The 24,542-nt window shown below is 57.8% G+C and overlaps 13 protein-coding genes across 13 annotated transcripts; 7 read left to right on the top strand and 6 right to left on the bottom strand.

Annotated features, from left to right (window-relative positions):
• Positions 1 to 198: 198 nt before the first annotated feature.
• FA10DRAFT_284871 (SPOC domain-like protein) lies at positions 199 to 3,610 on the top strand (the record flags this gene model as incomplete). The annotated part of the gene is made up of 13 exons (XM_025523951.1): positions 199 to 210; positions 261 to 515; positions 582 to 636; positions 696 to 851; positions 907 to 1,096; positions 1,155 to 1,215; positions 1,280 to 1,915; positions 1,972 to 2,130; positions 2,185 to 2,256; positions 2,317 to 2,713; positions 2,773 to 3,287; positions 3,352 to 3,377; positions 3,439 to 3,610. 13 exons carry the CDS (start codon positions 199 to 201, stop codon positions 3,608 to 3,610), a joined length of 2,706 nt encoding a protein of 901 aa, XP_025379157.1.
• FA10DRAFT_265774 (putative RPL15A 60S large subunit ribosomal protein L15.e) lies at positions 3,491 to 4,520 on the bottom strand. Its single transcript, XM_025521207.1, has 2 exons — positions 4,169 to 4,520; positions 3,491 to 4,084 (listed from the first exon to the last, which is right to left on the bottom strand). The coding sequence occupies exons 1-2, from the start codon at positions 4,498 to 4,500 to the stop codon at positions 3,805 to 3,807; spliced, it is 612 nt and encodes a 203-aa protein (XP_025379156.1). The 5' UTR covers positions 4,501 to 4,520; the 3' UTR covers positions 3,491 to 3,804.
• A 198-nt stretch (positions 4,521 to 4,718) lies between these two features.
• FA10DRAFT_265773 (putative RPL5-60S large subunit ribosomal protein L5.e) lies at positions 4,719 to 5,729 on the top strand. Its single transcript, XM_025521206.1, has one exon. It carries the CDS (start codon positions 4,739 to 4,741, stop codon positions 5,633 to 5,635), a length of 897 nt encoding a protein of 298 aa, XP_025379155.1. The 5' UTR covers positions 4,719 to 4,738; the 3' UTR covers positions 5,636 to 5,729.
• A 795-nt stretch (positions 5,730 to 6,524) lies between these two features.
• FA10DRAFT_292728 (hypothetical protein) lies at positions 6,525 to 7,557 on the top strand (the record flags this gene model as incomplete). The annotated part of the gene is made up of 3 exons (XM_025524406.1): positions 6,525 to 6,632; positions 6,703 to 6,879; positions 7,063 to 7,557. The coding sequence occupies 3 exons, from the start codon at positions 6,525 to 6,527 to the stop codon at positions 7,555 to 7,557; spliced, it is 780 nt and encodes a 259-aa protein (XP_025379154.1).
• A 462-nt stretch (positions 7,558 to 8,019) lies between these two features.
• On the top strand, positions 8,020 to 9,343 carry FA10DRAFT_300515 (hypothetical protein; the record flags this gene model as incomplete). Its single annotated transcript, XM_025524858.1, has 2 exons — positions 8,020 to 8,257; positions 8,330 to 9,343. Exons 1-2 carry the CDS (start codon positions 8,150 to 8,152, stop codon positions 9,341 to 9,343), a joined length of 1,122 nt encoding a protein of 373 aa, XP_025379153.1. The 5' UTR covers positions 8,020 to 8,149.
• Positions 9,344 to 9,513: 170 nt separating this feature from the next.
• Positions 9,514 to 11,543, bottom strand: FA10DRAFT_259231 (hypothetical protein; the record flags this gene model as incomplete). The annotated part of the gene is made up of 2 exons (XM_025519955.1): positions 9,514 to 11,408; positions 11,456 to 11,543. 2 exons carry the CDS (start codon positions 11,541 to 11,543, stop codon positions 9,514 to 9,516), a joined length of 1,983 nt encoding a protein of 660 aa, XP_025379152.1.
• A 120-nt stretch (positions 11,544 to 11,663) lies between these two features.
• On the bottom strand, positions 11,664 to 12,252 carry FA10DRAFT_259230 (hypothetical protein; the record flags this gene model as incomplete). The annotated part of the gene is made up of 2 exons (XM_025519954.1): positions 11,664 to 11,801; positions 11,839 to 12,252. 2 exons carry the CDS (start codon positions 12,250 to 12,252, stop codon positions 11,664 to 11,666), a joined length of 552 nt encoding a protein of 183 aa, XP_025379151.1.
• Positions 12,253 to 12,762: 510 nt separating this feature from the next.
• Positions 12,763 to 13,806, top strand: FA10DRAFT_265770 (PTPLA-domain-containing protein). The gene is made up of 2 exons (XM_025521205.1): positions 12,763 to 13,306; positions 13,377 to 13,806. Exons 1-2 carry the CDS (start codon positions 12,771 to 12,773, stop codon positions 13,720 to 13,722), a joined length of 882 nt encoding a protein of 293 aa, XP_025379150.1. The 5' UTR covers positions 12,763 to 12,770; the 3' UTR covers positions 13,723 to 13,806.
• On the bottom strand, positions 13,757 to 17,046 carry FA10DRAFT_265769 (DHS-like NAD/FAD-binding domain-containing protein). The gene is made up of 2 exons (XM_025521204.1): positions 16,171 to 17,046; positions 13,757 to 16,100 (listed from the first exon to the last, which is right to left on the bottom strand). Exons 1-2 carry the CDS (start codon positions 16,796 to 16,798, stop codon positions 13,945 to 13,947), a joined length of 2,784 nt encoding a protein of 927 aa, XP_025379149.1. The 5' UTR covers positions 16,799 to 17,046; the 3' UTR covers positions 13,757 to 13,944.
• A 706-nt stretch (positions 17,047 to 17,752) lies between these two features.
• On the bottom strand, positions 17,753 to 18,906 carry FA10DRAFT_265768 (hypothetical protein). The gene is made up of 2 exons (XM_025521203.1): positions 17,952 to 18,906; positions 17,753 to 17,874 (listed from the first exon to the last, which is right to left on the bottom strand). The coding sequence occupies exons 1-2, from the start codon at positions 18,842 to 18,844 to the stop codon at positions 17,784 to 17,786; spliced, it is 984 nt and encodes a 327-aa protein (XP_025379148.1). The 5' UTR covers positions 18,845 to 18,906; the 3' UTR covers positions 17,753 to 17,783.
• A 328-nt stretch (positions 18,907 to 19,234) lies between these two features.
• FA10DRAFT_265766 (PLP-dependent transferase) lies at positions 19,235 to 20,449 on the top strand. Its single transcript, XM_025521202.1, has one exon. It carries the CDS (start codon positions 19,287 to 19,289, stop codon positions 20,004 to 20,006), a length of 720 nt encoding a protein of 239 aa, XP_025379147.1. The 5' UTR covers positions 19,235 to 19,286; the 3' UTR covers positions 20,007 to 20,449.
• Positions 20,450 to 20,853: 404 nt separating this feature from the next.
• FA10DRAFT_265764 (Phospholipase/carboxylesterase) lies at positions 20,854 to 22,154 on the bottom strand. Its single transcript, XM_025521201.1, has 4 exons — positions 21,762 to 22,154; positions 21,524 to 21,670; positions 21,089 to 21,438; positions 20,854 to 20,969 (listed from the first exon to the last, which is right to left on the bottom strand). The coding sequence occupies exons 1-4, from the start codon at positions 21,997 to 21,999 to the stop codon at positions 20,913 to 20,915; spliced, it is 792 nt and encodes a 263-aa protein (XP_025379146.1). The 5' UTR covers positions 22,000 to 22,154; the 3' UTR covers positions 20,854 to 20,912.
• A 118-nt stretch (positions 22,155 to 22,272) lies between these two features.
• FA10DRAFT_239484 (putative LEU4-2-isopropylmalalate synthase) lies at positions 22,273 to 24,449 on the top strand. Its single transcript, XM_025519186.1, has 3 exons — positions 22,273 to 22,651; positions 22,736 to 23,111; positions 23,186 to 24,449. Exons 1-3 carry the CDS (start codon positions 22,332 to 22,334, stop codon positions 24,392 to 24,394), a joined length of 1,905 nt encoding a protein of 634 aa, XP_025379145.1. The 5' UTR covers positions 22,273 to 22,331; the 3' UTR covers positions 24,395 to 24,449.
• Positions 24,450 to 24,542: the final 93 nt, after the last annotated feature.

Raw genomic sequence — 24,542 nt, 5'->3', positions numbered from 1 at the left:
TCTGGCAGACTATTGAGGAGCCGCTCTTAAAGATGATGAAGCGTTGGGACTTGGTCAGCCCAAGAGAGATGCGAACGAAGGAAGAAAGAACCATCCACTTGGCCTGTGCATCGACATTTTGTGCACGCGCTCGGTCAGTCCCAGGGCGCGTGTTCAGCACACCACCGCTTCGAAGCAGGAGAGGGGCCTGGCACAAACATGTCGTTGGCGGTGAGAGTTGACCTTTGCATGTCCGCGACAAGAGCTGACGCCCTGTAAAGCGCTCCATCCTCACCTTTTGCATCGACATCTCCCCGTCGATGGGCGCGAAGCGCCTGGTCGAGGAGGAGGTGGCCATCGACACGGCTGCGAGCGCAAAGGAGTGGGCCAATCTCACCGAGGCGCAGCTTCACGATCGCATCGCAAAGGCTGAGGCGGGAGATACGGAGCAGCAACCAAAGACAAAGGTCAGAACGAGGGAGACTACGGATCTGCAGTGGGTCAATGAATTTGTTGCCAAGAAGGTTCAGAATTATGTGAGTTGAAGTGCGCGACTGAGATGCAGTGAAGCAAAGTGCATCCTTCTGACTCCTGGAGCACAGGTCCTCGCTGGCCTCAAGACGGCCAGGATCCACCTTCTCTTGTTTGGATCACCTCGTTAGTGAATCGACGCAGCATAAAGTGGTCTTCTGCTGACAAAGGCCATCCCTTTACAGGCACCGACAATACCTTGCTGAGCTCGGGGGCCGCCACAGAGGGCTACGAAGGTATTGACGAAATCATGAAGCCGGATCAACCCGACGTCAACACCTTGGAGGTCCTCAGATGTCTTCGCGCGGCCGAGCCGGAAGAAAAGCCTCACAAGGCTGATCGTGAGTCTACTGTCGTCCCACAAATCATGCATCACGAGCTGACATTTGTGCCCAGCCCTCGACGCAATCGTTGCGGCTGTGACGACTTTAAACAGCAAGGAGGCTGGTGGAATCGGGGCAGTGTCAAAGAACACCTGGCGTCGGACCATATACCTCCTGACCGACGCAAAGACATCAATGAACAAAAGCGATTGGAAGTCCATCAGGAGCAAGCTGCTGGAGGACAACATCGCTCTGAAGATCGTGTGAGTCCTGCTTCTGCACAACGGAGAAGAGCAAAATTATGCTGACTAATTGCGGCAGCGGCATCGATTTCGATGATCCTGACTTTGGCTTCGTCGAAGAGAACAAGGATGCGGTCAAGGTAAGACGATCGATTGATGATTGAAGCTCGCCCTGGCTCACCACCGCTGAGTCTCTTGTGACAGGAAGAGAACGAAGCCTGGTGGCATCACTTCTTGAGTAAGCTGCCAGGGTCCGGAATCGCGACGGCCGCCAATGTGATAGCACAAGCCAAGCTCCCGGCCATTCAACTGCAATCCTCGGTGGCCACGCCATCGTCCTTGACTCTTGGCGATCCAGAGAGCCGCCACGAGGGATCCTACGTCCTCGACATCCCCGTCAATATCTACAAGTGCACCGCTACGGCTCGGCCGATGGGTCAGAAGAGACTTAGTAAGATAGCCCAGGACAGCGCAGCCGCAAGGACGCAGATGGCGAGGATGAAGGAAGCTCAGAGCCAGCTTCAGCCCACGAGTATGCCCACTTTGAGCCAGACACAATCCCTCACACAACGAGAAGACGGTCGCTCCGACCGAAGCCAGGGCGATGGGGCGGGATTGACGTACGGCGTACAAATGGTGCGCAGATACTACATCAAAGAGGACATGGAGCGACTCGAAGGCGGCATGGACAACGCTACTCCGTTACCTGAAGGAGCGGAAGAGACCTTTGACAAGGCGTACAAGCTCGGAGCCAGCCTTGTTGCCGTCAACCAGGACCTCGAAAGGAGCTTGTCTACCATGAAAGGCCTCGAGATCATCCAATTTACCAATGCTGCCCTTGTGAGTAGCTTATACCACCTAGGGGTGCAACGACGGTAGTGCTAATGCAGACGCAGTATCGTCGACAATATCACATGGGCGAGACTTTCTTTGTATTCCCAAGTCCGAACAATGCTCGGTCTCAATTGCAACTCTCGAGCTTGATCCGAGCCATGAGCGAGCAGAACAAGTACGCCATCGTTCGCTTCGTGCGCAGGAACGACGCTGACCCCAAGGTGTGTACTGATCTTGTAAAGACCTGACACGTTGACTAATTTTGCAACGCAAAGCTGGGCATTTTGGCCCCGGCCATGCCGGATCCTGAGCTGGGTCACGAATTTGAGTGCTTCTATCTCGTTGAGGTTAGTTGCTCCTACTTGTGAGGGAGGAAGAAAGGTTGCTCACGAGCGCGGTCATTTCAGGTGCCATTTCGAGAAGACATAAAGCGCTTCACTTTCCCTCCCTTGGACCGTGTTGTCAACCGCGAGGGCAAGGAGCTCACGGAGCACTCAACGCTTCCGTCAAAAGAGATGCGAGAGAACATGGACGAACTGGTGGATAGCATGGATTTGATGGACGCTGAGGAAGGAGGAGCGCTAGACGGCGATGACGGACCATGGTTCCTCAGCGAAGAGTCCTTCAATCCAGCTATTCACCTCATCAAAGATGCCGTCTCATGGCGCGTTTTCCATCCAGACGACAAGCTCGTCCCGAAGCCGCATCCTGAAGTGGAGAAGTTCCTCGAGAGGCCTCACAAGGTCGTCGAGAGGTCGAGAGACAAGGCAAAGAGGTGTCGAGAGCTCTTTGATCTTGAATACGGTGAGTTTGCCTTTTCCGTTCACCTGTGGGAGGCAAGACCCTCACACTACCCTGTACAGTGCCTACGGTGGCGATGCGGAAGGCGGCGAGAAAGGCAGAGAATCAGTCGGAAGGTCGAAAACCCAAGGAGGTGAATCTCGAAGGTGTCATGGACGAAGAGCTAGCGGCAGAAGAAAGAGCAAAACAGAGCCAGACCATCAAAAGTTCTCAGTCGACTGCGGATGCGCCTGTGAAGAATGGTTCTAAGCAAGGCATTAAAGTCAACAACGAGGAAAGACACTCTGGGAGCGACACGGAAGAGGAGGAAGAGTTGGGTCTTGGTAGGCGAAAAGCAGTGCAGCCCAAGAGAGAGGACGAGGTGGTGGCGACAGCCGAAACCCGGTCCACGACGTTTGACAAGGCCAATGCGATAGCAGACTTTGAGACGCGGCTCGAAGAGAGGGGAGCCGAGCTGCCTCCTGTCTTCGATGGGATGGAGCATCTGATCAAGGAGACGATCTCAAAAAGCTTCAGCTCAAACGACTACAGCAAAGCAAGGGACTATTTGAAGGCACTGAGGAAGGCTGCTGTCGAGGTGCGTCAGACATTCAGAGGTCCTCGTACTGGCGCCTGACTAACCCAGCTCTTTCTCTGTGCAGTACGAAGAGGCGCCGCGCTACAATGAGTGAGTCTCCCGCGTGTTTCAAGTATTCTGAATACAGCTGATGCTGAGCGGTCTTGTCAAGCTTCTTGCGTGCGTTCAAGAAGGAGTTGCGGGCAAAGAACAATCGCCGGGTTGACTTTTGGAACAACTTTGTCCAAGGCGTCGAAGAGCTGAGTCTAATCACCGACGAAGAGGACACGGCTGCTTCTACCAGTGTCACCAGAGATGAGGCTGAAGAGTTTGTCAACATGTAACCACGACATTAATGTATCAACAGCAAAGATGACTGAAGAAATCCCGATGCGAAGATCGGGACCACATAGTGATTTTGGCTTGCTCATGTAAGAGGCATGGCTGTCTGAACGTGACCGAACAATACAAGTGGATGATGATGTGATGGTTGTGGGGGAAAGAGAAAGGGGCGAGGGGCGAAGGGGAAGAAGGGCGATCAACGGTAGCGACGGAGCTGGAGGGTGTCCCGCCTCCTGATGACTGCGTTCTTGCCGGGCGACGTCTTGTTGTAGCGGTGGCCCTTGCCCATGCCTCGGCTCTTCTTGCCCGTGGCGGTGAGACCGCGCGACTCGCGGTGCTTGTGAACGGGGTTGACGATCCAGTTGATGCGAGGGTCTCGCCTGATGGCCGCGTGCGAGGGGTCGACGCAGATAACCTCAAAGTACTTGTACACACCGTCCTGGTTGATCCAGTAGCTGTTGAGCACTCGGAGGTTGCTGTTGCGGCGCAACCAGTCAGCCTTTGCTCGTCCCATCACTCCTCGCTCTTTGCCCTCATCAGAGCATGTTCATTCCACTCACCCGCACTTGCGTCCGACGCGCTCCTCTGCGATGCTCCTCAAGCTCCTCTGGTACTTGAGGTGGTTGACACCCTGGTGAACGGGCTTGCCGTAGGTGGCACCCTTGGGGGCGTGCTTCTTGCGGTTACCACGGCGGACACGGCACCGGTAGATGACGTATCCCTGCTTGGCCTTGTAGCCCAGGCGACGAGCCTTGTCGGGGCGCGACGGCCTCGAGGCCCTGTGGATCACATTGAGCTGGCGGTACTCCCAGCACCTGACTCGGAGCAGGAAGCGGAGCAGGTCCGACTGCTTCTTGGTGTGGATCGCCTCGACGTACTTGTAGGCACCCATCTTGACCGGTCTTGTCGATGAGGAGAAGGAAAGGTCAGGAAAGTCCAAAATTCTCTAAACCTGACCAGAGGCCCTCTGCCAGGCGCGATTCCCATCTGGACCCACATGGCAGCTGCGGACAAAAAAATTGGAACATATTCACGTGATGAAAAGCGCCGGGATGGCAAGGCGAACGAAGGACTCAACTTTGAATTGGGGAGGCTTGCTCATCTTCACGACTCGAGGACCACCGACCAAGATGCCGTTCGTCAAGCAGCAGAAGAACAGCGCCTACTACAGCCGATACCAGGTCAAGTACCGTCGCCGTCGCGAGGGCAGGACCGACTACCAGGCGCGCAAGAAGCTCACGTCGCAGGCCAAGGACAAGTACAACGCCCCCAAGTACCGCCTCGTCGTCCGGTTCTCGAACCGCTACGTGCTTGTCCAGATCATCAGCGCGAAGATCCAGGGCGATGCCGTTCTCACCCAGGCCAGCTCCAAGGAGCTGCCCAGGTACGGCATCAAGCACGGTCTCGGCAACTGGACGGCCGCCTACGCTACCGGCCTTCTCTGCGCCCGTCGTGCACTCACGCTCCTCGGCCTGGCCGACAAGTACGAGGGTGTCACCGAGCCCGACGGGACCATGACCGAGACCGAGCCTCTCGGTGACGACGAGCCCCGCCCCTTCAAGTGCTTCCTCGACGTTGGTCTGAAGCGCACCTCGACGGGTGCCCGTGTCTTTGGCGCTCTCAAGGGTGCCTCGGACGGTGGTATCTTCATCCCCCACTCGGAGAAGAGGTTCCCCGGCTACGACCCCGAGACCAAGGAGCTTGACAGCGATGTCTTGTCGGGCTACATCCGAGGAAGCCACGTCGCTGAGTTCATGGAGAGCCTCGAGGAGGAGGACGACGAGCGCTTCAAGAAGCACTTTGCTTCGTACCTCGCTGACGAGGTGGGATCCGAGGACCTTGAGGAGATTTACGAGAATGCCTTCACGGCCATCCGGGAAGACCCCAGCTTCCAGCCATCGGACAAGGCCAAGGACTGGAAGAGCGAGAGCAAGAAGTACAAGGCCACCAAGCTCACCTACCAGCAGCGCAAGCAGAAGATTGCGGACAAGATTGCCGCCTTCCAGGCCGGCCAGAACGAGGCCTAATCTCTAGTCTCTCTCTTTTCATCCCCAAAAAAACATCTTGTTGTACTAGCCAGCCGGCACCCTTCATTGACATGCACTCACATGGCATCCCTCTTACACTCTCTCACGTCATGTGCGTGTTGTCTGTTTACCCAGCATGACGTGTTGTCTGTTTACCTGGACTTGCTCGTGGGAGACGGCGGAAGCGCCGTCTGCGCCGATGTTTTGACCTTTTGACACTGATAAGAACTTTCTGACACTGATGGGAGCAGCCGAGAGAACAACGAGCCGAGTACGCCCATACTAAAAAGCGCAGACTCGTATCTCTTTCGCAGTAGAGCCGGAGCACCGGGGCACAGTTCTACGCCTCTTCTTTTCTTCCGCCACTCCTCGCCTCGCCTCTTCTTCTCTTGCGCACGCTCTCTGCGATAGGTTGGAAGCCAAAAATAAGGTAGAAGACCAACCATGGCAGAAAACGTACAGTAGATGCTGAGGTCTTCGACATGCCTTTGGTATTCATGGTGGCTTCGCTAAGCTGGTAGAGGCGACGCTGAAGACACATTGGTCGATGAGGAGGAAGGAAGTTTCCTATCTCTGGAAAGGACCGGAACGCCCTAGGCTCGGGCATTGCCCGATGAGGCGCTCTTCAGTGGAACCTTCGGAGCGATTTCGGGCAGGAACAGAAATGAGCAGAGACTGAAACGGACAGAGACAGGAACGGACAGAGAAAGAATACGTTGGGTGCAGATTAGTCAAGCCAAAGGTGGACTGTCCTGACAGTGAACGCCGCCCCGTATCACTTTTGTCGATGTTAAGGTATATAAAGAGGCCCTCTGTGGGTTTTCTCGCCCTTTCTCAACAGCAAAAGAGACTTTCCTCCCCATCTCACTGTCTTTTGCGACCACCCAGCATGAAGCTAACTTTTCGTATCTTTGCGGTGCTGCTCGTCGCCATCATCGTCATCAACATAGCAAACACAAAACCGGTCAAAACGGATACTCAGCATGATAACGAAGTTGTGAGTGTGGGAGATATTGAAAAATTCTAAGGCCATAACCTAGCTGACTTTGAGCACTGCTTCCAACAAGATCACTCTCGAGAAGCGTGCACCCAATTACCTTGAGGCATTGGTGATCGCTCTCATCTTCCTCATAAGCAAATTGCCTTTTCCCAAGAATAAGGAAGACGAATTGTACGAGAACAATTTCGGGGTGCCTCCTGATTGTGGCTATCGTCCGTACGATTCGTTCCCCTTGTCGAACACGGTACGACGCTTGGACAGGCCGTCGAGCCGTTCGTTTCCCTCTGCCACCAGTCGGTCGTCGCATAGCCCAAAAGTCTCGAAGTATTTCACACCCAACAAGCCCCATAGAACAAGCCCATCCAGGACAAGCCCATCAAGCTCCTCAAAATCCAGTTTTCATTTCAGTCTCATAAATGCCTCCCAGCCATGTCCTCGGATCCTTTCAGGGAAGCTAAAGCCTACGAGGTCCTTCAACAGCAAAGACGATGCCCCATCAAGCGACTCCGAATCCTCTGAGCCCTCAAGCCCCGTTGGCCTCCACCAAGCGAATTTGTCGAGCGCCTCAGAGCCCTTTGAGCCCTCCAGCCGCGTTGGCCCTCACCAGGCGGGCTCGTCGAGCGCCTCAGATCGGTTCAACCTAAATGAGCTCTCTGAATGTATGGTAAAAAACCTGAGCGACAAGGGTTCGATACTCGCAGAGAAGGTCAAGCAGGTGTGCAGAGACCCGAACATCCTGAAAGCTCTGCTCGACCGATATTATGATGACCCTTCAATCACGATTGAGGAGGCTAAAGAAGCCTCCAAGGCCAGTCCCGACGTGGGTGATGTCTTGCAAGAAAGCGATCCCAGCATTCGACAAGCATTCGAAAACTGTATCGAACAGCAGAAACGTGGAACAACTGCCAAAAAGCTGTTCTAAAGGCTGTTCTCTTGGCCAAAAGCATCTCTCGCTTCTTGCTGTTTTGGTCTGCTCTTCTTTACTAGAACTGTCGTGAAGAAAAGGTCTATCTTTTAATTGATACATTGAACTCAAGTGATACAGCAGGGTACAACGGTAGAGTACAAAAAAATTGTTGCGAGAACGCAGCGTGAGGATCTTTGGAAACGACCAGAACGCCCGAGGCTCGCTTAATGTCCGATAAGGCACTCTTCAGTGGAACGCTCGGAGCGATTTCGGGCAGGAACAGAAAGGAGCAGGGGCAGAAATGTGCAGAGGCAGAAATGGACAGAAGCAGTAACGGGCAAAGGCAGAAACGAGCAGGGGCAGAGACGGACAGAGATAGCAACGAACAGAGACAGAAACGAACAGAGACAGAAGCGAACAGAGACAAAAAAAAACACAGGAGCAGAGTCGTCAAGCTAGAGGTGGACTGCCATAACAGTGAACGTCGCCCCGTATCACTTTTGTCGATCTGAAGGTATATAAAGAGGCCCTCTGTGGTCTCTTCTCGCGCCCTCTCAACAGCAAAGAGTCTTTTCCTGCATCACACTGCCTTTTGCAACCGCCCAACATGAAGCTTCCTCTTCGCATATTTGCGGTGCTGCTCGTCGCCATCATCGTCCTCAACCTCGCAAGCACGAAACCGGTCGATGCCGGAGCTCGGCAAGATGACGGACTTGTGAGCGTGAAACAAAGATCGACAACCCTCTATCATTGTAGCCCAGCTGACCTTGAGCATGCCTCTGACAAGATGACACTCGAGAAGCGAGTACACCCATATGTTGCAGCGGTGGCGGTCGTCCTCATTATTCTCATAAGCATGTTGAACTTTCCCGAGGAAACACAAGTCGAAAGCTACGAGCACAAGTTAGGAGTGCGTCTTGATTCTGGTCCTCGTCATTACCCTGCCGATCAACACCCTGCGTACGAGCGGCACCCTCCGTACCAGCAACCTCCGTACCAGCAGCCACCGTACCATCAGCAACCTACGTACCATCAGCAACCCCCGTACCAGCAGCACCCTCCGTACCATCAGCAACCTCCGTACCAGCGGCACGCTCCGTACCATCAGCAACCCCCGTACCAGCAGCACCCTCCGTACCATCAGCAACCTCCGTACCAGCAACCTCCGCACCATCAACCTTCTCACCAGAACCCTTGGTGGAACATGGCACCACATACGAGCACTTCATCGAGCGCGTTTTCTCCCCCTCATCCAGATAGTCCCGTGTCGTCGAGGGTCTCGAACCCCTATGATGAATTCGCGACAGGACCATCGAGTGCCTGGAAGCCCTTTACACCGCCAACCGCCTGGGCCCCCGATGCTTCCTATAGTCCATCCACACCGTCTGGCGGAAACGAGCAAAAAAGCACTGAAGCCCTTGAACCTTTTGACCTCGCAAGCCTCTTCAAGCTCTTACCACCCGGCATCGATATGAGTCCGTCGAAATCCTTCTATCAAAGTGTGGTTAAGGTCGACGAGGTCTTTAAGTGTATGGAGGAAAGGCTGGGTAACAACTTCAACCTTCTCCATCGAATAGTCGGTCAAGTGGACAAGGGAGAAAGCCATCTGCAAAAACTCGCCCTTGAATCTAAAGAAGGTCTTGAAGTCACAGTTGAGATGATTACAAAAGCCCTCAAGGCCGATTCCATCATAATCGGTGCCTTGTGGGCGGACAAAAAGCTCATGCTCGCACTCTTGGCTTGCATTCATCAACAGGTTCCTGGCGGGACTGCCAGAAAGCTTGACTTCACTGATGTTTGAATTCACTTAAGCCAGATGCATCGCCTTTTTGCTGCTCTGGTCTGCTCTCCTTCTAAGTCAGATTTGTTATAAAGTGGGCTTTCTCTGAAATTCATACATCTGTCTTGAATAATACAGCAGGGTTCGACGGTAGAGTACAAAAAGACGGTTGCGAGAGCAGTGTGAAAGGATCAACTGACCAGGTCCCAATAAAGAAGTTGTCCCCTCTCGTCGAGTGTGGCTGCTACGTCCTTTTCCGAGTTGAAGGCGACCTGCGTCGCACGACTTGCCATTGGATCCGACAACACATACCGACGGTGAAGCAAAGCGCTTTCTGCCATTGTTCTCGTCTCTGTCTGATGCTGCGAGAATGCTTTTGATGGGCGAATCGAGAGCAGCATTGTCGTTGTCGAAGAGCCATCGACACGCCCACGGCAGAGGAGAAAGAGCTCGTCATCGTTGTACCACTGCAGATCGATGACGTCATCTAGGGCCCCTACCCTTCCCTCTGTGGTAGCCAAGAGCGAATTCGCTGGTATCTGCCTCGACTGAATGGATCCGGATGGTGAACGTGGTACCTCGACGAGATTAAGGATGAGCGAAGTGTCCTTGCTGGACGGAACGCGCGTGACAAAGGCGATGCGAAATTTGCTGCCGTCTTTGCTGATCTGAGAGCGGACTTGGGGCAAGAGAGAAGTGCTGTGAGACGACGAGACCGAGGCTTGTGCGGGGGTTGTCAAGGATGATTGCTGCTCGACACACGAGGAAAAGAGCTCATCCTTTCGAAGCGAGCACAGGATGTGCGTATCGGGTATTGGCAGATCACCAATATGGTGAACGCTCGCATCAGTGGAGACAGCCTCCCTAAAGCCTCGAGAAAAGAGCTTTGAGACCTTTGTGAAAGCCTGTGCCAGCTCCTGTGGCAGTGAGGACGAGATGAATAGACCATGTCTCTTCACCGGCTGCCTTTCCTTTCTGCTTGCTTGAGGCTGTCCGACCGGCTGATCGAGATGTTCCATAGCCGCTTGCAGCTTGCTCTCAAAGGATGGCAAATCCTTCGTTTCGGGCTGCGTCCATGCCATATTGTCGTCCTTGTCTTTGACCTTTGTCCGAGGTTGTGGTCGAGAGACGGGGACCTTTTCCTCGTCCAAATCCTCGTCTTCGTCATCGACACGTACGAGGGCTTCGTCAAGCTCCAGCCCCAAGCTTTGCTCCCATTGCAGATTGAGAAAGCCCCTCTCGACGAGATTGGAGATGGAAAGGACCTCATACTGAACGGAAACCGAGGCCTCGTCAACGCCAGCCTTGATCGCCTCTTGTCTCGCTCGCTCGTACTTCCACCATTTGTGCAGCTCCCGCCAGGACCTTGCCTCCTCGTCAATCTCATCGGCCAAGGAACGCGCACCCATGACAATTCGCGACAGCGACGCTGTCAGTTCTTCAAATTCTTGCTTCGCTTCGGCGCCTTTCAGTGGACTTTGACTCGGCCAGAGAAGAAGACCTTTGAGGTCCCTCGAGAGGACGAGACACCTCTGACAGGCCTCTGCAACGAGACGTGCCTGCCTTGCCATGAAACGAAAGGCGGTGCTCTGCTCGGTGTCAATCTCTCGCACAGCCGAGGCCGTCAGACGGTGCATGTCACCATCGTCGCCCGAGACGCTGCCCGTGAGAAGGTTGAACATGGCTTCGTTGGAGACGCCGGTGAGGAGCGTCCTAATGATGGACGAGCTCACGTCGGTAGCATGAGCTTTGGCCACGCTGCGAACACTGTTGGTCCACCGCTCGAGCGACGAGGCTCTGAGTTGACAATGTGCCGTTCGCAAGAGGACGACATTGTCGTATGCGTGCTCGAGAAGGTAGTAGAAGCCGGTCGAAAGGGCAGCCAGCTCTTTCCATCGTTCCAGCGGCCTCGACCTCTCTGCAAAGGGTCTGACAGTGGAGAAAGAAAGTCCCTCTTGGGTCCCCTCTATCGAATCGCTCTGTTGTTCGCGCTGGATCCGCAATGCGATGCGCATGCAGCCGTCGTCTGATAGATCCGACGTCGCAATCCGCCCGGCCTTGCCTGCCGGCAGATTACCCAGACAGACTGTGCCATCGAAGAAGAGAAAGACCTCGTCTTCGTCCCATGCGCACAGGAGTCCCGTGTTGCTATGATCGACAGTTCCTCTTCGGCGGAAAGGAGCTCCTGCACTGGCAGCAGGGGGTGGGGCGACAAGTCCATGTTGATGGGCCTGACTTCCCAGTCGAGGAAACTTCTGTACCGCTAAGCCCAATGAGGTCGTGGGGACAGATTCTGCTAGGTTCCTGCTCTCTTCAAGAGCCTTCTTTATTGTCTTGTTTGCTAATGCCTTTCGTCGAAGTGGTGTTGGTGGCCCTGGTCCTTGCTTGAGCTCTCTTGGCAGATCGGCGTGCCGTGGTAGAGGATTGAGGAGATTGAGAACATGACGAGCACTTCCCTGTCGGACAGCGAGTCAGGGAGCTATTGCATGGATGGGGTTATCATGCTATCAACTCACTGTGCAGGGTGCTTCGAGCTCGTCGGTAGGAACCCACGTCAACCCGACCACCGATGCCGGGCTCTCGTCAATGGGTATCGCACGCTCTTGTGCACCCGTCTGGACGTTGTAGATGCACAGATATCGTGCGGCTTTCAACGGTCGAGCACCTTTCACGTCCTTCCGCGACACCTGGACGACCAGAGTCGCCTCTCTGCCCTTCTTTGTCCAGCAGCTGGCCGTGACAGACATGTCTTCCAGCTCTGCAAGATCGTGTCCCTCGGTGCCCCAAATGTCGGGCACCTCGACCTGGGAGTCCCACACCAGCACACCGCTCTCACCGTCCGACGGCATCCGCCAGAGGCTGATGCGAATCGGCGGGCACTTTGTCAGGCGCGGCGCAGGAGGTGTGGCTGCTGCAGCTGACGTTGCCATCGATGAGGTAGCAAGTGCACCTCCCTTGGCCCCAAGCATCTTTTGTCGACTGAGCATGATCATACGCCGACGCGCTTCGGACATGTTCTGGCTCATACCGGCTGGCTGTGGCGGAAGCCCTCCAGAGATGGCCGACGTCGAGCTGGACGAGGCCTGGGAGACGTCGCGACTGAGAACAAGGACGAGATCCATCGACGGGTTGATGGCGCGCGAAAGCAGGACATGCCGATAGGACCCCGCATTGTTGCTCGAAGTAATCGCCCCGGAAGGGTGTAATGGCAGCGATAGCCGTGCGAGAATGTCGGGCTGCTGACCGTGGCCCTCGTAAGCCATGGCCGCCATGAACCACTTGTCCTCCACGAGGAAGAAGACTTAAGAGAGAGAGAGAGCAACACTTTTGCCCAAGGGGACGCGTTTCTTCCTGCCACGTGGCCGGGATAAGGAACACCCAGGAGGCTAGCGATGGCCTCTCTTCTCATCTTCTTCTTCCCCTCCACCACGTTCTTCCCCCAACAACGATGGCGCAAAGCATCTTTGTACGCGGCTACCTCATCGCCTACAACCTCGCCTCCTTCTTTGGCTGGGCCCTGATCCTGAGCACGACGATCAAGCACCTCGTGCTCGGTCCGCAGACATTCAGTGCGCCCCAGCGGCTCGCCGGCGACATTCTCGCCAGCCTGCGCCCCTTCCGAGCCTGGTTCCAGGAAAAGTACGCGAACCCGTACCTGCCTGCGTTTGCCCTCGAGCTCCTCGAGCGTGCATCGCTGCTCCACCGGCATGTCGGCGCCCTCGTCGCCCTCGTCCAGTCCTTTGCCGTCCTCGAGGTCCTCCACGCCGCCCTCGGCTGGGTCCGCAGCCCGGTCCCGACGACGGTTATCCAGGTCGCTTCGCGCCTCTGGCTCGTCTGGGGCATCTCGGAGCGATACAGCGAGTCGGCCGGCAGTGCCTTTTACGCATCCATGGTCTTTGCGTGGAGCCTGACCGAGTGCGTGCGCTACTCCTTCTACGCAAATAGCCTCATGGGTTCCGAAAACGACGGTCTGCTCTGGGCCCGGTGAGTTCTGGTCCCACTCCGTGTCCCCAACCTTCTCCTTGCCGCGGCTCATTCAGTTACACGCACACAGGTACACGCTCTTCTACGTCCTCTACCCGCTCGGCGCCGGCTCCGAGGCCATGCTGATGTTCCAGACCCTGCCCAAGGTGCTTCCCTGGAACGACCCCTCGGCCTGGTCCGCAGGAAACTACGCCATCCTCTTTCTCTTTGTCATCTGGTGGCCCGGCCTGTATGTCATGTACTCGCACATGATCCGCCAGCGCTCGCGCGCCCTCGGACGGGGCTTCTGGGGCAGCAAGCGCACCGAGGAGCGCAAAAAGGCCGCTGTGATCAAGGAAGCCAGGCGGCGAGGCGCAAAGGACATCGCAGACGCTTCTTGGGCCACGGGCGAGTCGAGCAGCAAGAAGGACAAGTGATGGAAAATTAGTGGAATCTGTCTTCTTCGAGATTGTAGGGGAGCGAAAATTTAATTGTCTTCAATGTTTGTAATGGGGGTATTGCTACTGCGAGTCATGCACGGCTTCTGTTGTACCAACAGATGCCACAAGGATGTTGTGTGATGGTAGGGTAGGGTAGGTCGGATATGCAACGAGTACATGGAAATTTGGTGGGGAAAGCATGCTGTGCAAGTGGCGAGACTACTTGACTTTCTTCTTGGGAGCGGCGGCGACGGTCGCCATGGTGGAGGCCTTGGTGCCCTTCATGTAGCTTGTCAAAGGCGTCTTTGCGCCCTTCTTGGGTGACCACACGGATTTGCTCTTGGGAGCGGCGACGGCCTTCTTGGGATTGGCTGAGGTCGTCTTCGCATTCGTCGAGGTCGCCTTCGGGGCTTTGGCTTTGGACTGTGGCGCAGGGCTCTTCTTGATCGAAGCAGCTGCCTTCTTCGTCACAGCACCATGGACACTCGACTTTGTCTTCTTGTCTGGATCATTGGCAGACTTGACCTTTGCTTCACCCTTGGGGACCGGCTTCGCTGATGAAGCTGCCGCCTTTCCAGACTTGGTCGGCGTCGCTGTACCGTCCCTTGTTGAGGCACTGGGAGAGGCACGGCTCCTCTTCTTTGCGGCTTTGCGCTCCTCTTCCAAGACAGCACAGTGGTTGGCCCACGAGAGCTCTTGGCAGTTCGGAGCGTCATTGTGATCCTCCTCTTCGTCTTCTGCGGGTCCCATACCGAAACCAGTCGAGGAAGCCTCTTTCGGGTACTTTGTCGCCTCCCAGAGACCCAGCGCAGCTTGCTGGACGTCACCCTGGACCCAGACGTCAAAGACACCATCCCACTGAGAGCCGGGGACAGGAAAGTCGTAGTTGAGGAGAACGGTTCGGATGGGCGCATTGACGTCGTCGTCATCGTCACCGTCATTGTCATCGTCATCCGCCTTCCCTTCCCTTGGCTCAGCCGAATCGTCCTTTTTTGCCCTCGCCCGTGTCGTCCTCTTTCCTGACAGCTCCTCTTCGCTTTCCGAGGCCTCTTCCTCGCTGTCTCCCGAATAGTAGCGTTTGTCGCGAGCCTGACAGGCCTTTGCAAACTCACGCACGATCCGCTTCGTCCCTGGCACCTTGAGACTGGTACCTGCCACGATGAGGAGGTCCGGCGGGAGCGGCTTGAGCCTTGGAGCCCGCTGCTTCGACTTGCTGCCGGTCGAGGAAGGTGCTGACGGCTGCTCTGTGGGTGCCTTTGAGACGGAGATGGTGGGTGTCGCCGATGCGATGCCCTCGTCAAACGCAGCCCCCAAGGCCTCTTCCATCGAGTTGGCCTCGCAGATGGGCTCGAGCGGCGCCCTGCTGGAGCTCGCCAGCAGCTCGTCGACCGTCTTCTCCTCCGAGGCCCTCTCCGAGGCCGCATCGGTCTTCTGCTTCTCCTTTCGCTCCTTTCGCTCTCGTGCTGCTCTCTCCAGCGCGCTTTCCGGCACGGCAGTCTCGTTGGGGTCTCGCAAGCCGAGAATGTCTCGTTGCACGCATTGTCCCACCTGCTCTCCCCCGTCGTTCTGGCCGCCGTAGAGAACAACGTCGACGCGCATGATTCCCACGCCTCTGGACCGCAGCCCGGCCGTCTGGCGCACTTCTTCGTACTCCTCGCACTTGACGCACTCAACCGGTTGGCCCCTTGCCAGCGTTTCCAGCGCGGCCACGGCCTGATCAGGCGCATCGGGCGACAGCTCCCTCTGCGGGATCCGAAAACTGTGTTCGCCGTCGCCAGAGGCCAGCGACAGGTAGATCTTGTGGCTGCACACGGCACACGTGAGCGTCGACAAGCTGCCGTGAAGTGGGATTGTCCGGGGGAACATGGGCATCTGGTCGGCGTCGGGCGTCGAGGAGCGCAATCTCTCGGCAAAGAGGAGCGCCGAATCGCTCTTGCTCCTTGAGAAGGCGCCAGGCGCTCTGGCGTTGGGCGGAGGTCCCTTGCCCAGCCTTTCATCGCGCTTTCGCTTCCCCAGTGCTCGCACCGTCGCAGTGCTGTCGCCCGTCTCGCCGAGTCCAAACGTTAGTCCGGCTCGCTCCTCAAGCCCATCGATGTTCTGTGTGTAAACTCGCTGGAGTCTCCCCTCGAGATCAAGGCGCTTGAGGAGGTGGTGGAACGTCGTTGGCTTGGCGGCATCCGTCATTGTCTTGAGCTCGGATATCATCGAGTAGAAGAGCGACTGGGTCGAGGGCGTGTTGAAGAGCCTGGCATCAAAGAGATCCTTGCCGCTCGACAGTCCTGCATTGGGATGCTTTTCCTTGAGCGTCTTGAACAGGCCCGCCGTGGAGCGAAAGTCTGGGATATTTGCTGGCGACGAGACAGAGATGCCCGCGCCTGGAATGATTGGCTCGTCAGTCTTGATGCAGGGAAGCGGTGAGGGGGAAAGGGTTCAGCCAAGACTCACCGCAGATGACGGCAATACGCCGAGCCCCGGCGACAGCCTCCCAAACCCTGGCCAGATCTCTCTCGGCATTGGTTGTCTTTCGCCCAAAGGGTGGCACAAACGTATCTGTGGGGACATCGTACTGGATCGCACGAGGATCTTGCTTCTTGCCCTTCTCTGTTTTTCTCAATGTCGCCTTGCCATTCTCAGACGTTGCGGGAGACACCTCAACGACCACGTCTGCAGTTTCCCTTTTGGCTTTTCTGGGCGTCGTCGGTTTGGAGGGTACGTCGTCCACACGAAGCGAGGGCGTGCAAGACGTCGCAGTGGAACCTGTCTTATGCGTTGGTGTGCTCCTCGACGACGATGCCACGTCCGACGGTGACGAACCACGGGATGAGGAGGCGCTGGAAGAGGAGGAAGCGACAGTGGTGTGCTGCTGAAACATGGAGGCTGAGCGCGAGAAGGCGCCACTGCGGCGGCTTGGTCCAGCCTTTTCCTTCTCAGTGGCGCCATCCTCGTCGCCCGAAAGCGAGGAGACCGAGGCAGCACGGATAGCATCGACGGTCAAGACACCAGCCTCTGAGCGAGCGCCAGGCCCTCGAGGCTGAGGGAGACCATCTTTGACTGGAAGCGGAATGACAATCATGGTGCGTGTGGGACGCTAAGAACGTGGTGTTGCGCCTGTTTGGCTGATCCGACGGCTCCGAGAGTCCCTCAGGTCGATCGTGCACAACAAGAGAAGAATAAAAGAGGGGCGAGAGTGAGGGAGAAGCAGGAGAGAGGTGAGTGCCGTTCCTGCGTCGTCTATGAAGCCATCCGGGAGAGAATAGGTGTGAGAGGCGGTTGGAGAGACGTAAAAAAACAAAGTGGCTCGGTCGATGGCGATTGGAAAGGCGAATGCGACGAACGGGTGCGCCCAGGGCTCGGTCAAAAAAGAGACAGGGCCATAGCGCGACGCGTGGGGCAAGTCACGTGAAATTGACCGACCGACCGAACGAGGGGTGCAAGACTGATCTGATCATCCGTGCGTCGTCGACAACGGACTCAGTGACTCACTTGGTTCGTCGAAAAGGAAGGCGCAGGGAAGACATGGCCTCGCCTGGCTATCTGGACGACGAGAGCGTCGGTGGGCCCTCGGTGCTCCTGGCGCATCTCCAGCGAGAACGGGCGTCGTACATGCACCGCATCTCCTCCGAGGAGCAGCACATCGACTCGATCGACTCGGAAGAAGACGACGTCGACGACGATGTCAGCTTCACAACGTGGGACTCCGAGGAGGAGGCCAGGCTGGCGCAGGAGGAATGGGACGAAAGCATTCGCCAGCTGCAGCTTGCCGTCCAAGTGATGCTGCTGCCATTTGTAGGCAAGTGGCTTGGAAGGAGATGGAGCTACTGGGGTGGGTGTTGTTCTCTCCTTCTCTCAATGGGCAAAACAGGGCGGCTGATTTCTTCTTCTCCACAGTCTTTGCTCGCTTCAAGGTCCACGGCTTCTCCTCTGCGCTCTTTGGCCTCGACTGGATCTGGTCGCCAAACACCATCGTGCCCTCTGCCGCCGTGGCAGCGGTGCAGCCATGACGAATGGAGAAAGGAAGAAAGAAAGAGGAGGGAACCAGCAATGTATTTCTAGTCTAATCATGCTCGCTCAAAGGCAAGCTTCTTCAGGCACCACATGTGTGGTGCCCCTTCTTCGTCGTACGGCTCGCCAGTGGTCTGGTACGAGAGTCTGCGCGTCTTTCAGGTCAGCATGCTGCATCGGAAGCGAAGAACCCCACTGAAGGAGAAAAAAGGGGCCACACGCACTTTTTGTAGAAGTTCACGGCATGCATCTGGCTGCTCAGCACAACGTCGATGCTGTCCACCCCTGTGTCCTTGTGGGCCTCATCGCCCTGGGCAGGCGTCGAAAGGACATCGAGAAGCCACTTTTCGGCGCCACGCACCGCCTGCTCGCCAAGATGCTTGCCCCGCTCTGAGCGCAGAACGGCGAGGCGGCTGATCTTTGCGCCTCGCGAGTCGTGCCCGTGCGCGGCCCCCTTTGCGTTGGCCGCTGCTGGCTTGGCGAGGGCCACGCGTCTGAAGAGATGGGCCAGGGACTCGGAGCTCTGCACTCCACCGAGCGGATAGCTCGAGTCGAGCTTGCCGGCTGGAGTCTCATCGACGGTGATGACGCCCGACTGGCCGACGACGTCCTGGGCCCGGTCGTCCTTGTCGCTTTGCCGCTTGTCGCTCGCCGCGGACCCTGCCGCGGTCTGCTTCGTCGCTGAATTGGGGAACATGGGCAGCCCTCCACTGGTGCCGCCAGGGCCACCTCCTGCCGTCACCATGCTCGTCTGCTCCTGCGGTATCGAGTTGTCCTCTACGTTCGACCTCTTTGCTTCCTCTGCCTCCATGGCGCCTCCCCTGAAGAGGCCACCATCGTCGGCCTTCTTGATAGCGTCCTTCGCAGAGGAGGACGGCGGCGGCGGCGGTGCCAGGGCCAGCACCTCTTCCCTTGGGTACGGTGTCAGCCTGATGACGCCCACGGGCCTCGCGCTGTGCCGCTCCACGACGATAAAGTGCGCAGACACAGGGTCGTACTCGTCCACTTCCGTATCAGCCGGGAACCCCTGCTCGCGGTGGAACACCTCGAGGCGGACCTCATGCGCCGCACGCAGATCGGCAGCCGACGAGCACAGCCGCAGCTCGTAGTCGGACATGGCGGTGATGTAAGTGATCTTGACGGCAAGCGAGAGAGAAAGAAAGAAAGAGAAGATCCAAGATGACTCAGGCAGAGCAACACACGCCTGGCTCGCTCTCGACAAGTGGAGACTGATGATTATGTAATCGAGTGCACAGGCCGACTACCTTTGCGCTCAAGACATGGACTGAGGGAGCCGAGCGTTGCAGTCCGGGCGGGTGTGCAACGGTGCTGAAGAACAAGCAGTAAGAAGGCAATTCGTCTGTAGCCTGAGTGACAACCACGACTGAGAGGCAAGGATCTATCTCCCTTGGTGACTGGCAGGGGTGGAGTGATGTGGCCAGGCCGCGCTAAGGCCAACAACCTAAAATTGACTGAGGCTGGGAAGTCGCGGTTGCTTGCTTCTTCTCCTTCTCTCGCCAATGAGAAGAAGCTCGGCGGCGAGACAGTTCTTGAACAGCATGGCAGCGCCCAAGTACGGACTCAACCCTCACCTGGCCAAGGCATGCCCCGAGCCGCCAGTGCCGCTGGCCAAGGCGTGGGCCGCGTCGTACCCGGGTTCGTCGTCGCCGTTTGCCTCGTCGTCGTCGTCGTCGTCTGCCTCGCCGCCCTCGCAGCCGCTCCTCAATCTGGCCCAGGGCGTGCCGGGCCATGCTCCGCACGCATCGCTGATCGAGCGCATGTCGCAAGAGGCAAAGCGGGCGCCCATGGAGACGCACGGCTATGGCCACGTCTTTGGCGATGCCTCGCTGCGCCAGGCCCTCTCGCATGATCTCTCGACCGTCTACGGGGCCGAGGTGAGCGTGGACAAGGTCGCATGCACGGCCGGCTGCAACATGGCCGCCGCCGTCGTCTTCCACGCCCTTGCCCAGCCGGGCGAGGCCATCGTCCTGCCCACGCCCTGGTATTTCAACCACCAAATGACGCTGGCCTCGCTCGCCGTCGAGGCCGTGCCGCTGCCGACGCAGTCGCCCGCCTTTCTGCCCTCGGCCCAGGCCTTTGAGGACCTGGTGCGCCGGCACAATTATGGGCCCGCGTCCAGCAGCCTGCCGCGCATCAAGGCCGTCGTGCTCGTCACGCCTAACAACCCGACGGGGAGCATCTACCCGCACCAGCTGCTCGACGACTTCTACGCCATCTGTGCGCGCGAGGGCGTGGCCCTGATTGTGGATGAGACGTGAGTGGTCGATGTAAGGATCTCAACCCACATTCTCACCCTCTATTCACCGCCCCTTTCATTTCACACCACAGCTACCGAGACTTTCTCCTTGCCGACGAAGCGACGAACAACACAGCTCCAGACGGGCTCCTGCCCCTGGCCCGGCCGCACCAGCTCTTCAGCAGGCCAGACTGGGCCGACATCGTCATCTCGCTCCACTCCTTTTCCAAGTCCTATGCGATCCCCGGCCACCGTCTCGGCGCCATTGTGGCCCACCCGTCGCTCCTCATCTCACAGGCCACCGACGCCACGACGGGCGAGTCGTCGAGCACGTTTGGCAGCCTCGCAAAGAGCCTCGACAACGTGCAGATCTGCCCGCCCCGCAGCGACACGCAGCGCGCCGTCGCATGGGCCATGGGGGACCCCGACCAGCGGCAGTGGCGGCTGCAGGTGGCCAACGACCTGGCGCAGCGGCGCAGCAAGTTCGCAGCGGGCCTCAAGGCGCGAGCGTCAATCGACGACGTCATGCGCCTGCTCCCGCGCGGGCCCTCCTCGTCTGCTGCTGCTGCTACAGACATCGACGGGGCACTGCGGCGCCAGTTTGGGACAGCAAAAGAAAAGAGCGCGGCGGAGCTCGGCTGGAAGCTGCAGAGCGCGGGCGGCTACTATGCATTCATGGCACACCCTTTTGCTACAAGGCCGAGCCAGGAGGTGTGCACGGCCCTGGCCAGCCTCGTGGGCATCGTCGCATTGCCCGGCAGCTTCTTCAGGCCGGCCGACGAGGCCGCGACGGACGGCGACATTCGCGTCAGCATTGCCAACGTCGACGAGAGCCTCCTCGACACGCTCCCGGCCCGCCTTGTCCTCTTCACTGCCCTCTGGGGCGGACAATGATGTTGTGTTGCAGCTAACAAGACAGGCATGTAATCTATTCATCACTAGATGCTGGAACGACCTTTTCGAGAAACTGGCCGAGGTGCTCGATCTGGAAAGTGAAGTAGCAGTAGCAGTGATGGCAAAAGAAGAAGAGGGAGAAGTGGAAAGACAGTGTGAGCATTGGGCACCGAGCCAGGCGAGTACAGAAAGCAGAATCAGAAGACGCACCTCATCTGCGCAGGCGCTGTGCGGCATGCCCGGGTAGGCCTCCTGCCAGACGCCCCGCCATCTGCCCTCGTCTGTCTGCCTGAACTTGCCGAGGCCGAGGCCCTGGCCGCCGCCGTCGCCGGCACGGAGAAACTTTGCGCTGCGCTCGCCAAAGTCGAAGCGGACGACGGGGTCAGCGGTGCCGTGGCCCATAAAGACGGGGAGCGTCTCGGCGTGGCTGGGCAGAAAGGGGGCGACGAGCTTGGCGCGGAGCGGGAGCCACGTCGAGAGGGCAATGATGCCCGCCACGGAGGGCGTCTTTGTGAGGCCGGCCAGGAGCGCAATCGCGCCGCCCTGGGAGAAGCCGCCGACTGGGAGGGGAGGAGAGGAGCAGTTGAAGTTATCGTCGCATCAGAAGATGGTCACAGCTCGCGGAGATGAAGCATGATCACTCACCCACAACACGCTCGCTCGCCACGCCCTGGCCATCGAGCCCCGAGGCCGAGCCGTCGATCTCGGCATCGACGAGGGCCTTGATGGCATCGGCGCTCTTGAGCAGGCCCGCCTCGTCTTCCGCTCCTTGAACATCGTCGAGCGTCGTGACTGTGAAGTAGTTGAACAAGGGTGAGGCCACGTCAGCAGCCAGCTCGCTGAAGCGTCGGGGCAGGAATCGCACAAGAGGCGGAAGACCTACTATCGAACCAGGAGGGCATCTTCATGCCCATGTTCAGCGACACGGGCACCACGGGCGCATTGGGCAGCACGAAGCGGACGTGCTGCAGCGCAGGTCGCGCCGAGAGCATCTGCGCCACATCGTACCAGCCTGCGCCCGTGTCGCCAAGGCCGTGAGCAAAGATGAGCGTCGCCGTCGCCCGCTTGCCCGAGGCGGGAGGCACGACGATGGTCTTGAGCAGCTGGTGCGTCGCGCTCATTTCCGGTGGTGCTTGATTGTAAAGGAAGATCCTGAAGTAGAACGACCAGACGAGGGCGAGCAGGCCGACTATCGCTTTGCTCCAGATGCCGAAGATTGTATTCGTCGTTCGCCGTTCGCCCGTCGAGAAGACAGGAAGTCGGGAGTGCACTAAAACGTCGGCGGAGGGAGCGCGAGGCCCGCGTTCCGGGGTGGACGGCAACACGTGCGCGGACTGACGTGCGCCTGTGCCCTTCTAACTTTTTTTATTTTTTTAAAAAAAGAAGGGGAGTCACTGGCCTTCTTCTCGCGCCATCGCCTCCATCCGACGACGTCAGAGAACCACTACTCGTCATGCCGCCGATGAACCCCGGGACAAAGTATGCGCCCTACGAGCCGGTGAACCTGCCCAACCGGCAATGGCCCAGCAAGGTGCAGCGGACCGCGCCCATCTGGACCTCGGTCGACCTCCGCGACGGCAACCAGGCCCTGATCAACCCCATGTCGCAGCAGCAGAAGCTCCGCTTCTTCCAGCTCCTCGTCCACGTCGGCTTCAAGGAGATCGAAGTGGCCTTTCCCTCGTCGAGCGACACCGACTTTGGCTTCGTCAGGACCATCATTGAGCAAAAAATGATCCCCGACGATGTTTGGATCCAGGTCCTGACGCCTGCGAGGTTAGTGGCTTTCTCTCGAGATCAGTCTCAATTCTTCTTCCACTAGGTTCGAATCACTCACCTACCCGCTCACGGCCACTACAGAGAAGAGCTGATCCGCAGGACGTTTGAGTCCGTCAAGGGGGCAAAGAATGTCATCATGCACATGTACAACGCCACCTCGCCCCTCTTCCGAAACGTCGTCTTTGGCAACTCGCAGGAGCAGACCATCGATTTGGCCGTGCAGCACACCAAGCTCGTCACCAAGCTCATGGACGAGTACAGCAAGCCAGAGAACGGCGGCACCAACTTCCGCTACGAGTACAGCCCAGAGACATACACGCAGACGGAGCTCGACTTTGCTGTCCGCCTGTGCGAGCAGGTCCGGGTCGCTTACGGGAAGGCCTCTTCGACCAACAAAATCATCTTCAATCTGCCCGCCACCGTTGAGATTGGCCCGCCAAATCACTATGCCGATCAGGTGAGGACCTTTCCGCGTTTTGTCCAAGTAGCGTCTGAAGCTCATCTCCATGACTTTGACTCCCATTTCAACAGATCGAGTATTTCTGCAACAACATCACCAAGCGCGAGGAGATTACAGTCTCGCTGCACCCGCACAATGACCGAGGCTGCGCCGTCGCTGCTGCCGAGATGGGTCTGCTTGCTGGTGGAGACCGGATCGAAGGGTGTCTCCTTGGTAATGGCGAGAGGACGGGCAACGTCGACATTGTCACGCTCGCCCTCAACCAGTTCTGCCAGGGTATCCAGCCAGGGCCTCTCGACCTGAGCGACATCCAGTCCGTCGTCGACGTCGTGTCCAACTGCAACGACATTCCCGTGCATCCTCGTCACCCTTACGCTGGAGAGCTCGTCTTTACCGCCTTTTCTGGCTCACACCAGGATGCCATCAAAAAGGGCTTCCACGCACAGGCCCAGCGCAAGGAGAAGGGCGACCACGTCTGGTCCATCCCTTACCTTCCCATCGACCCGGCCGACCTGGGCGCGACATACGAGGCTGTCATCCGCGTCAACTCGCAGTCAGGAAAGGGCGGTGTTGCCTACCTCGTTGCTCAGTCCCTCGGCCTCGACCTGCCGCGGCGCATGCAAGTGGCCTTCTACCAGGTCATCCAGGAGGTCGCCGACCGCACTGGTCGTGAGATGACGACCGACGATATCACTCGGGCCTTTACCCAGACATACCACGTTCCTTCCCTGGCCCTGGGCAAGAACGAGGGCTCGATGGTGCTCAAGAGCTTCCGCATCACCGACGATGCCCCTCCCGGCCTCAATGGCGATGCTGCTGCAGCCAACGGCGGCACTGAAACACCCCGGTATGTGCGCTTCAACGGTGTCGTTGCCCGCAACGGCAAACCGCACGACATTGAGGGCCGGGGCAACGGTCCTCTCTCGGCCCTCCTCGATGCTCTCGATGCCGCCTTTGGCATCAGCGCAAACGTCCGCGAGTACAGCGAGCACGTCATCGACCGTCCGGGTGTCTTCGCTCCGGCTGCGCCCGGTGCCACCAAGACAAAGGCGCAAGCTGCTGCCTACGTCGAGCTCGTTGATGCTTCGCCAAAAGCCGTCGCGGAGGCCCAGAGCGCAACAACAAATGGAGGAGGCGCTGTCAGGCAAGAAGGCTGGTGGGGCGTGGGCATCGATGTCGACATCACCGCCAGCACCCTCAAGGCCGTCCTCTCAGCGGCGTGCAACCTCGAGTCCAAGACGGCCGTCGAGATTGCCACAAAAGCAGTCGAGCAGAAGTGATTTACCATGTCTAATTCGCATTTGAATCCATAGCCCGATTGCATCGTCTGAAATGAGCTTCTTTGTGTGATGGCGCTCCCCGTTTCTTTGAGGCTGAGTGGATTGAGCCACGTGGATTCCAGCCACGTCAAGTTGGAATATTTTAAGA

Source organism: Acaromyces ingoldii (assembly GCF_003144295.1).
Source record: "Acaromyces ingoldii strain MCA 4198 unplaced genomic scaffold FA10scaffold_2, whole genome shotgun sequence".
In the NCBI taxonomy this organism is placed as follows: Eukaryota; Fungi; Basidiomycota; class Exobasidiomycetes; order Exobasidiales; family Cryptobasidiaceae; genus Acaromyces; species Acaromyces ingoldii.
Note: the sequence above shows the minus strand (reverse complement) of the source record. Positions and strands in the feature narration are given on the sequence as shown.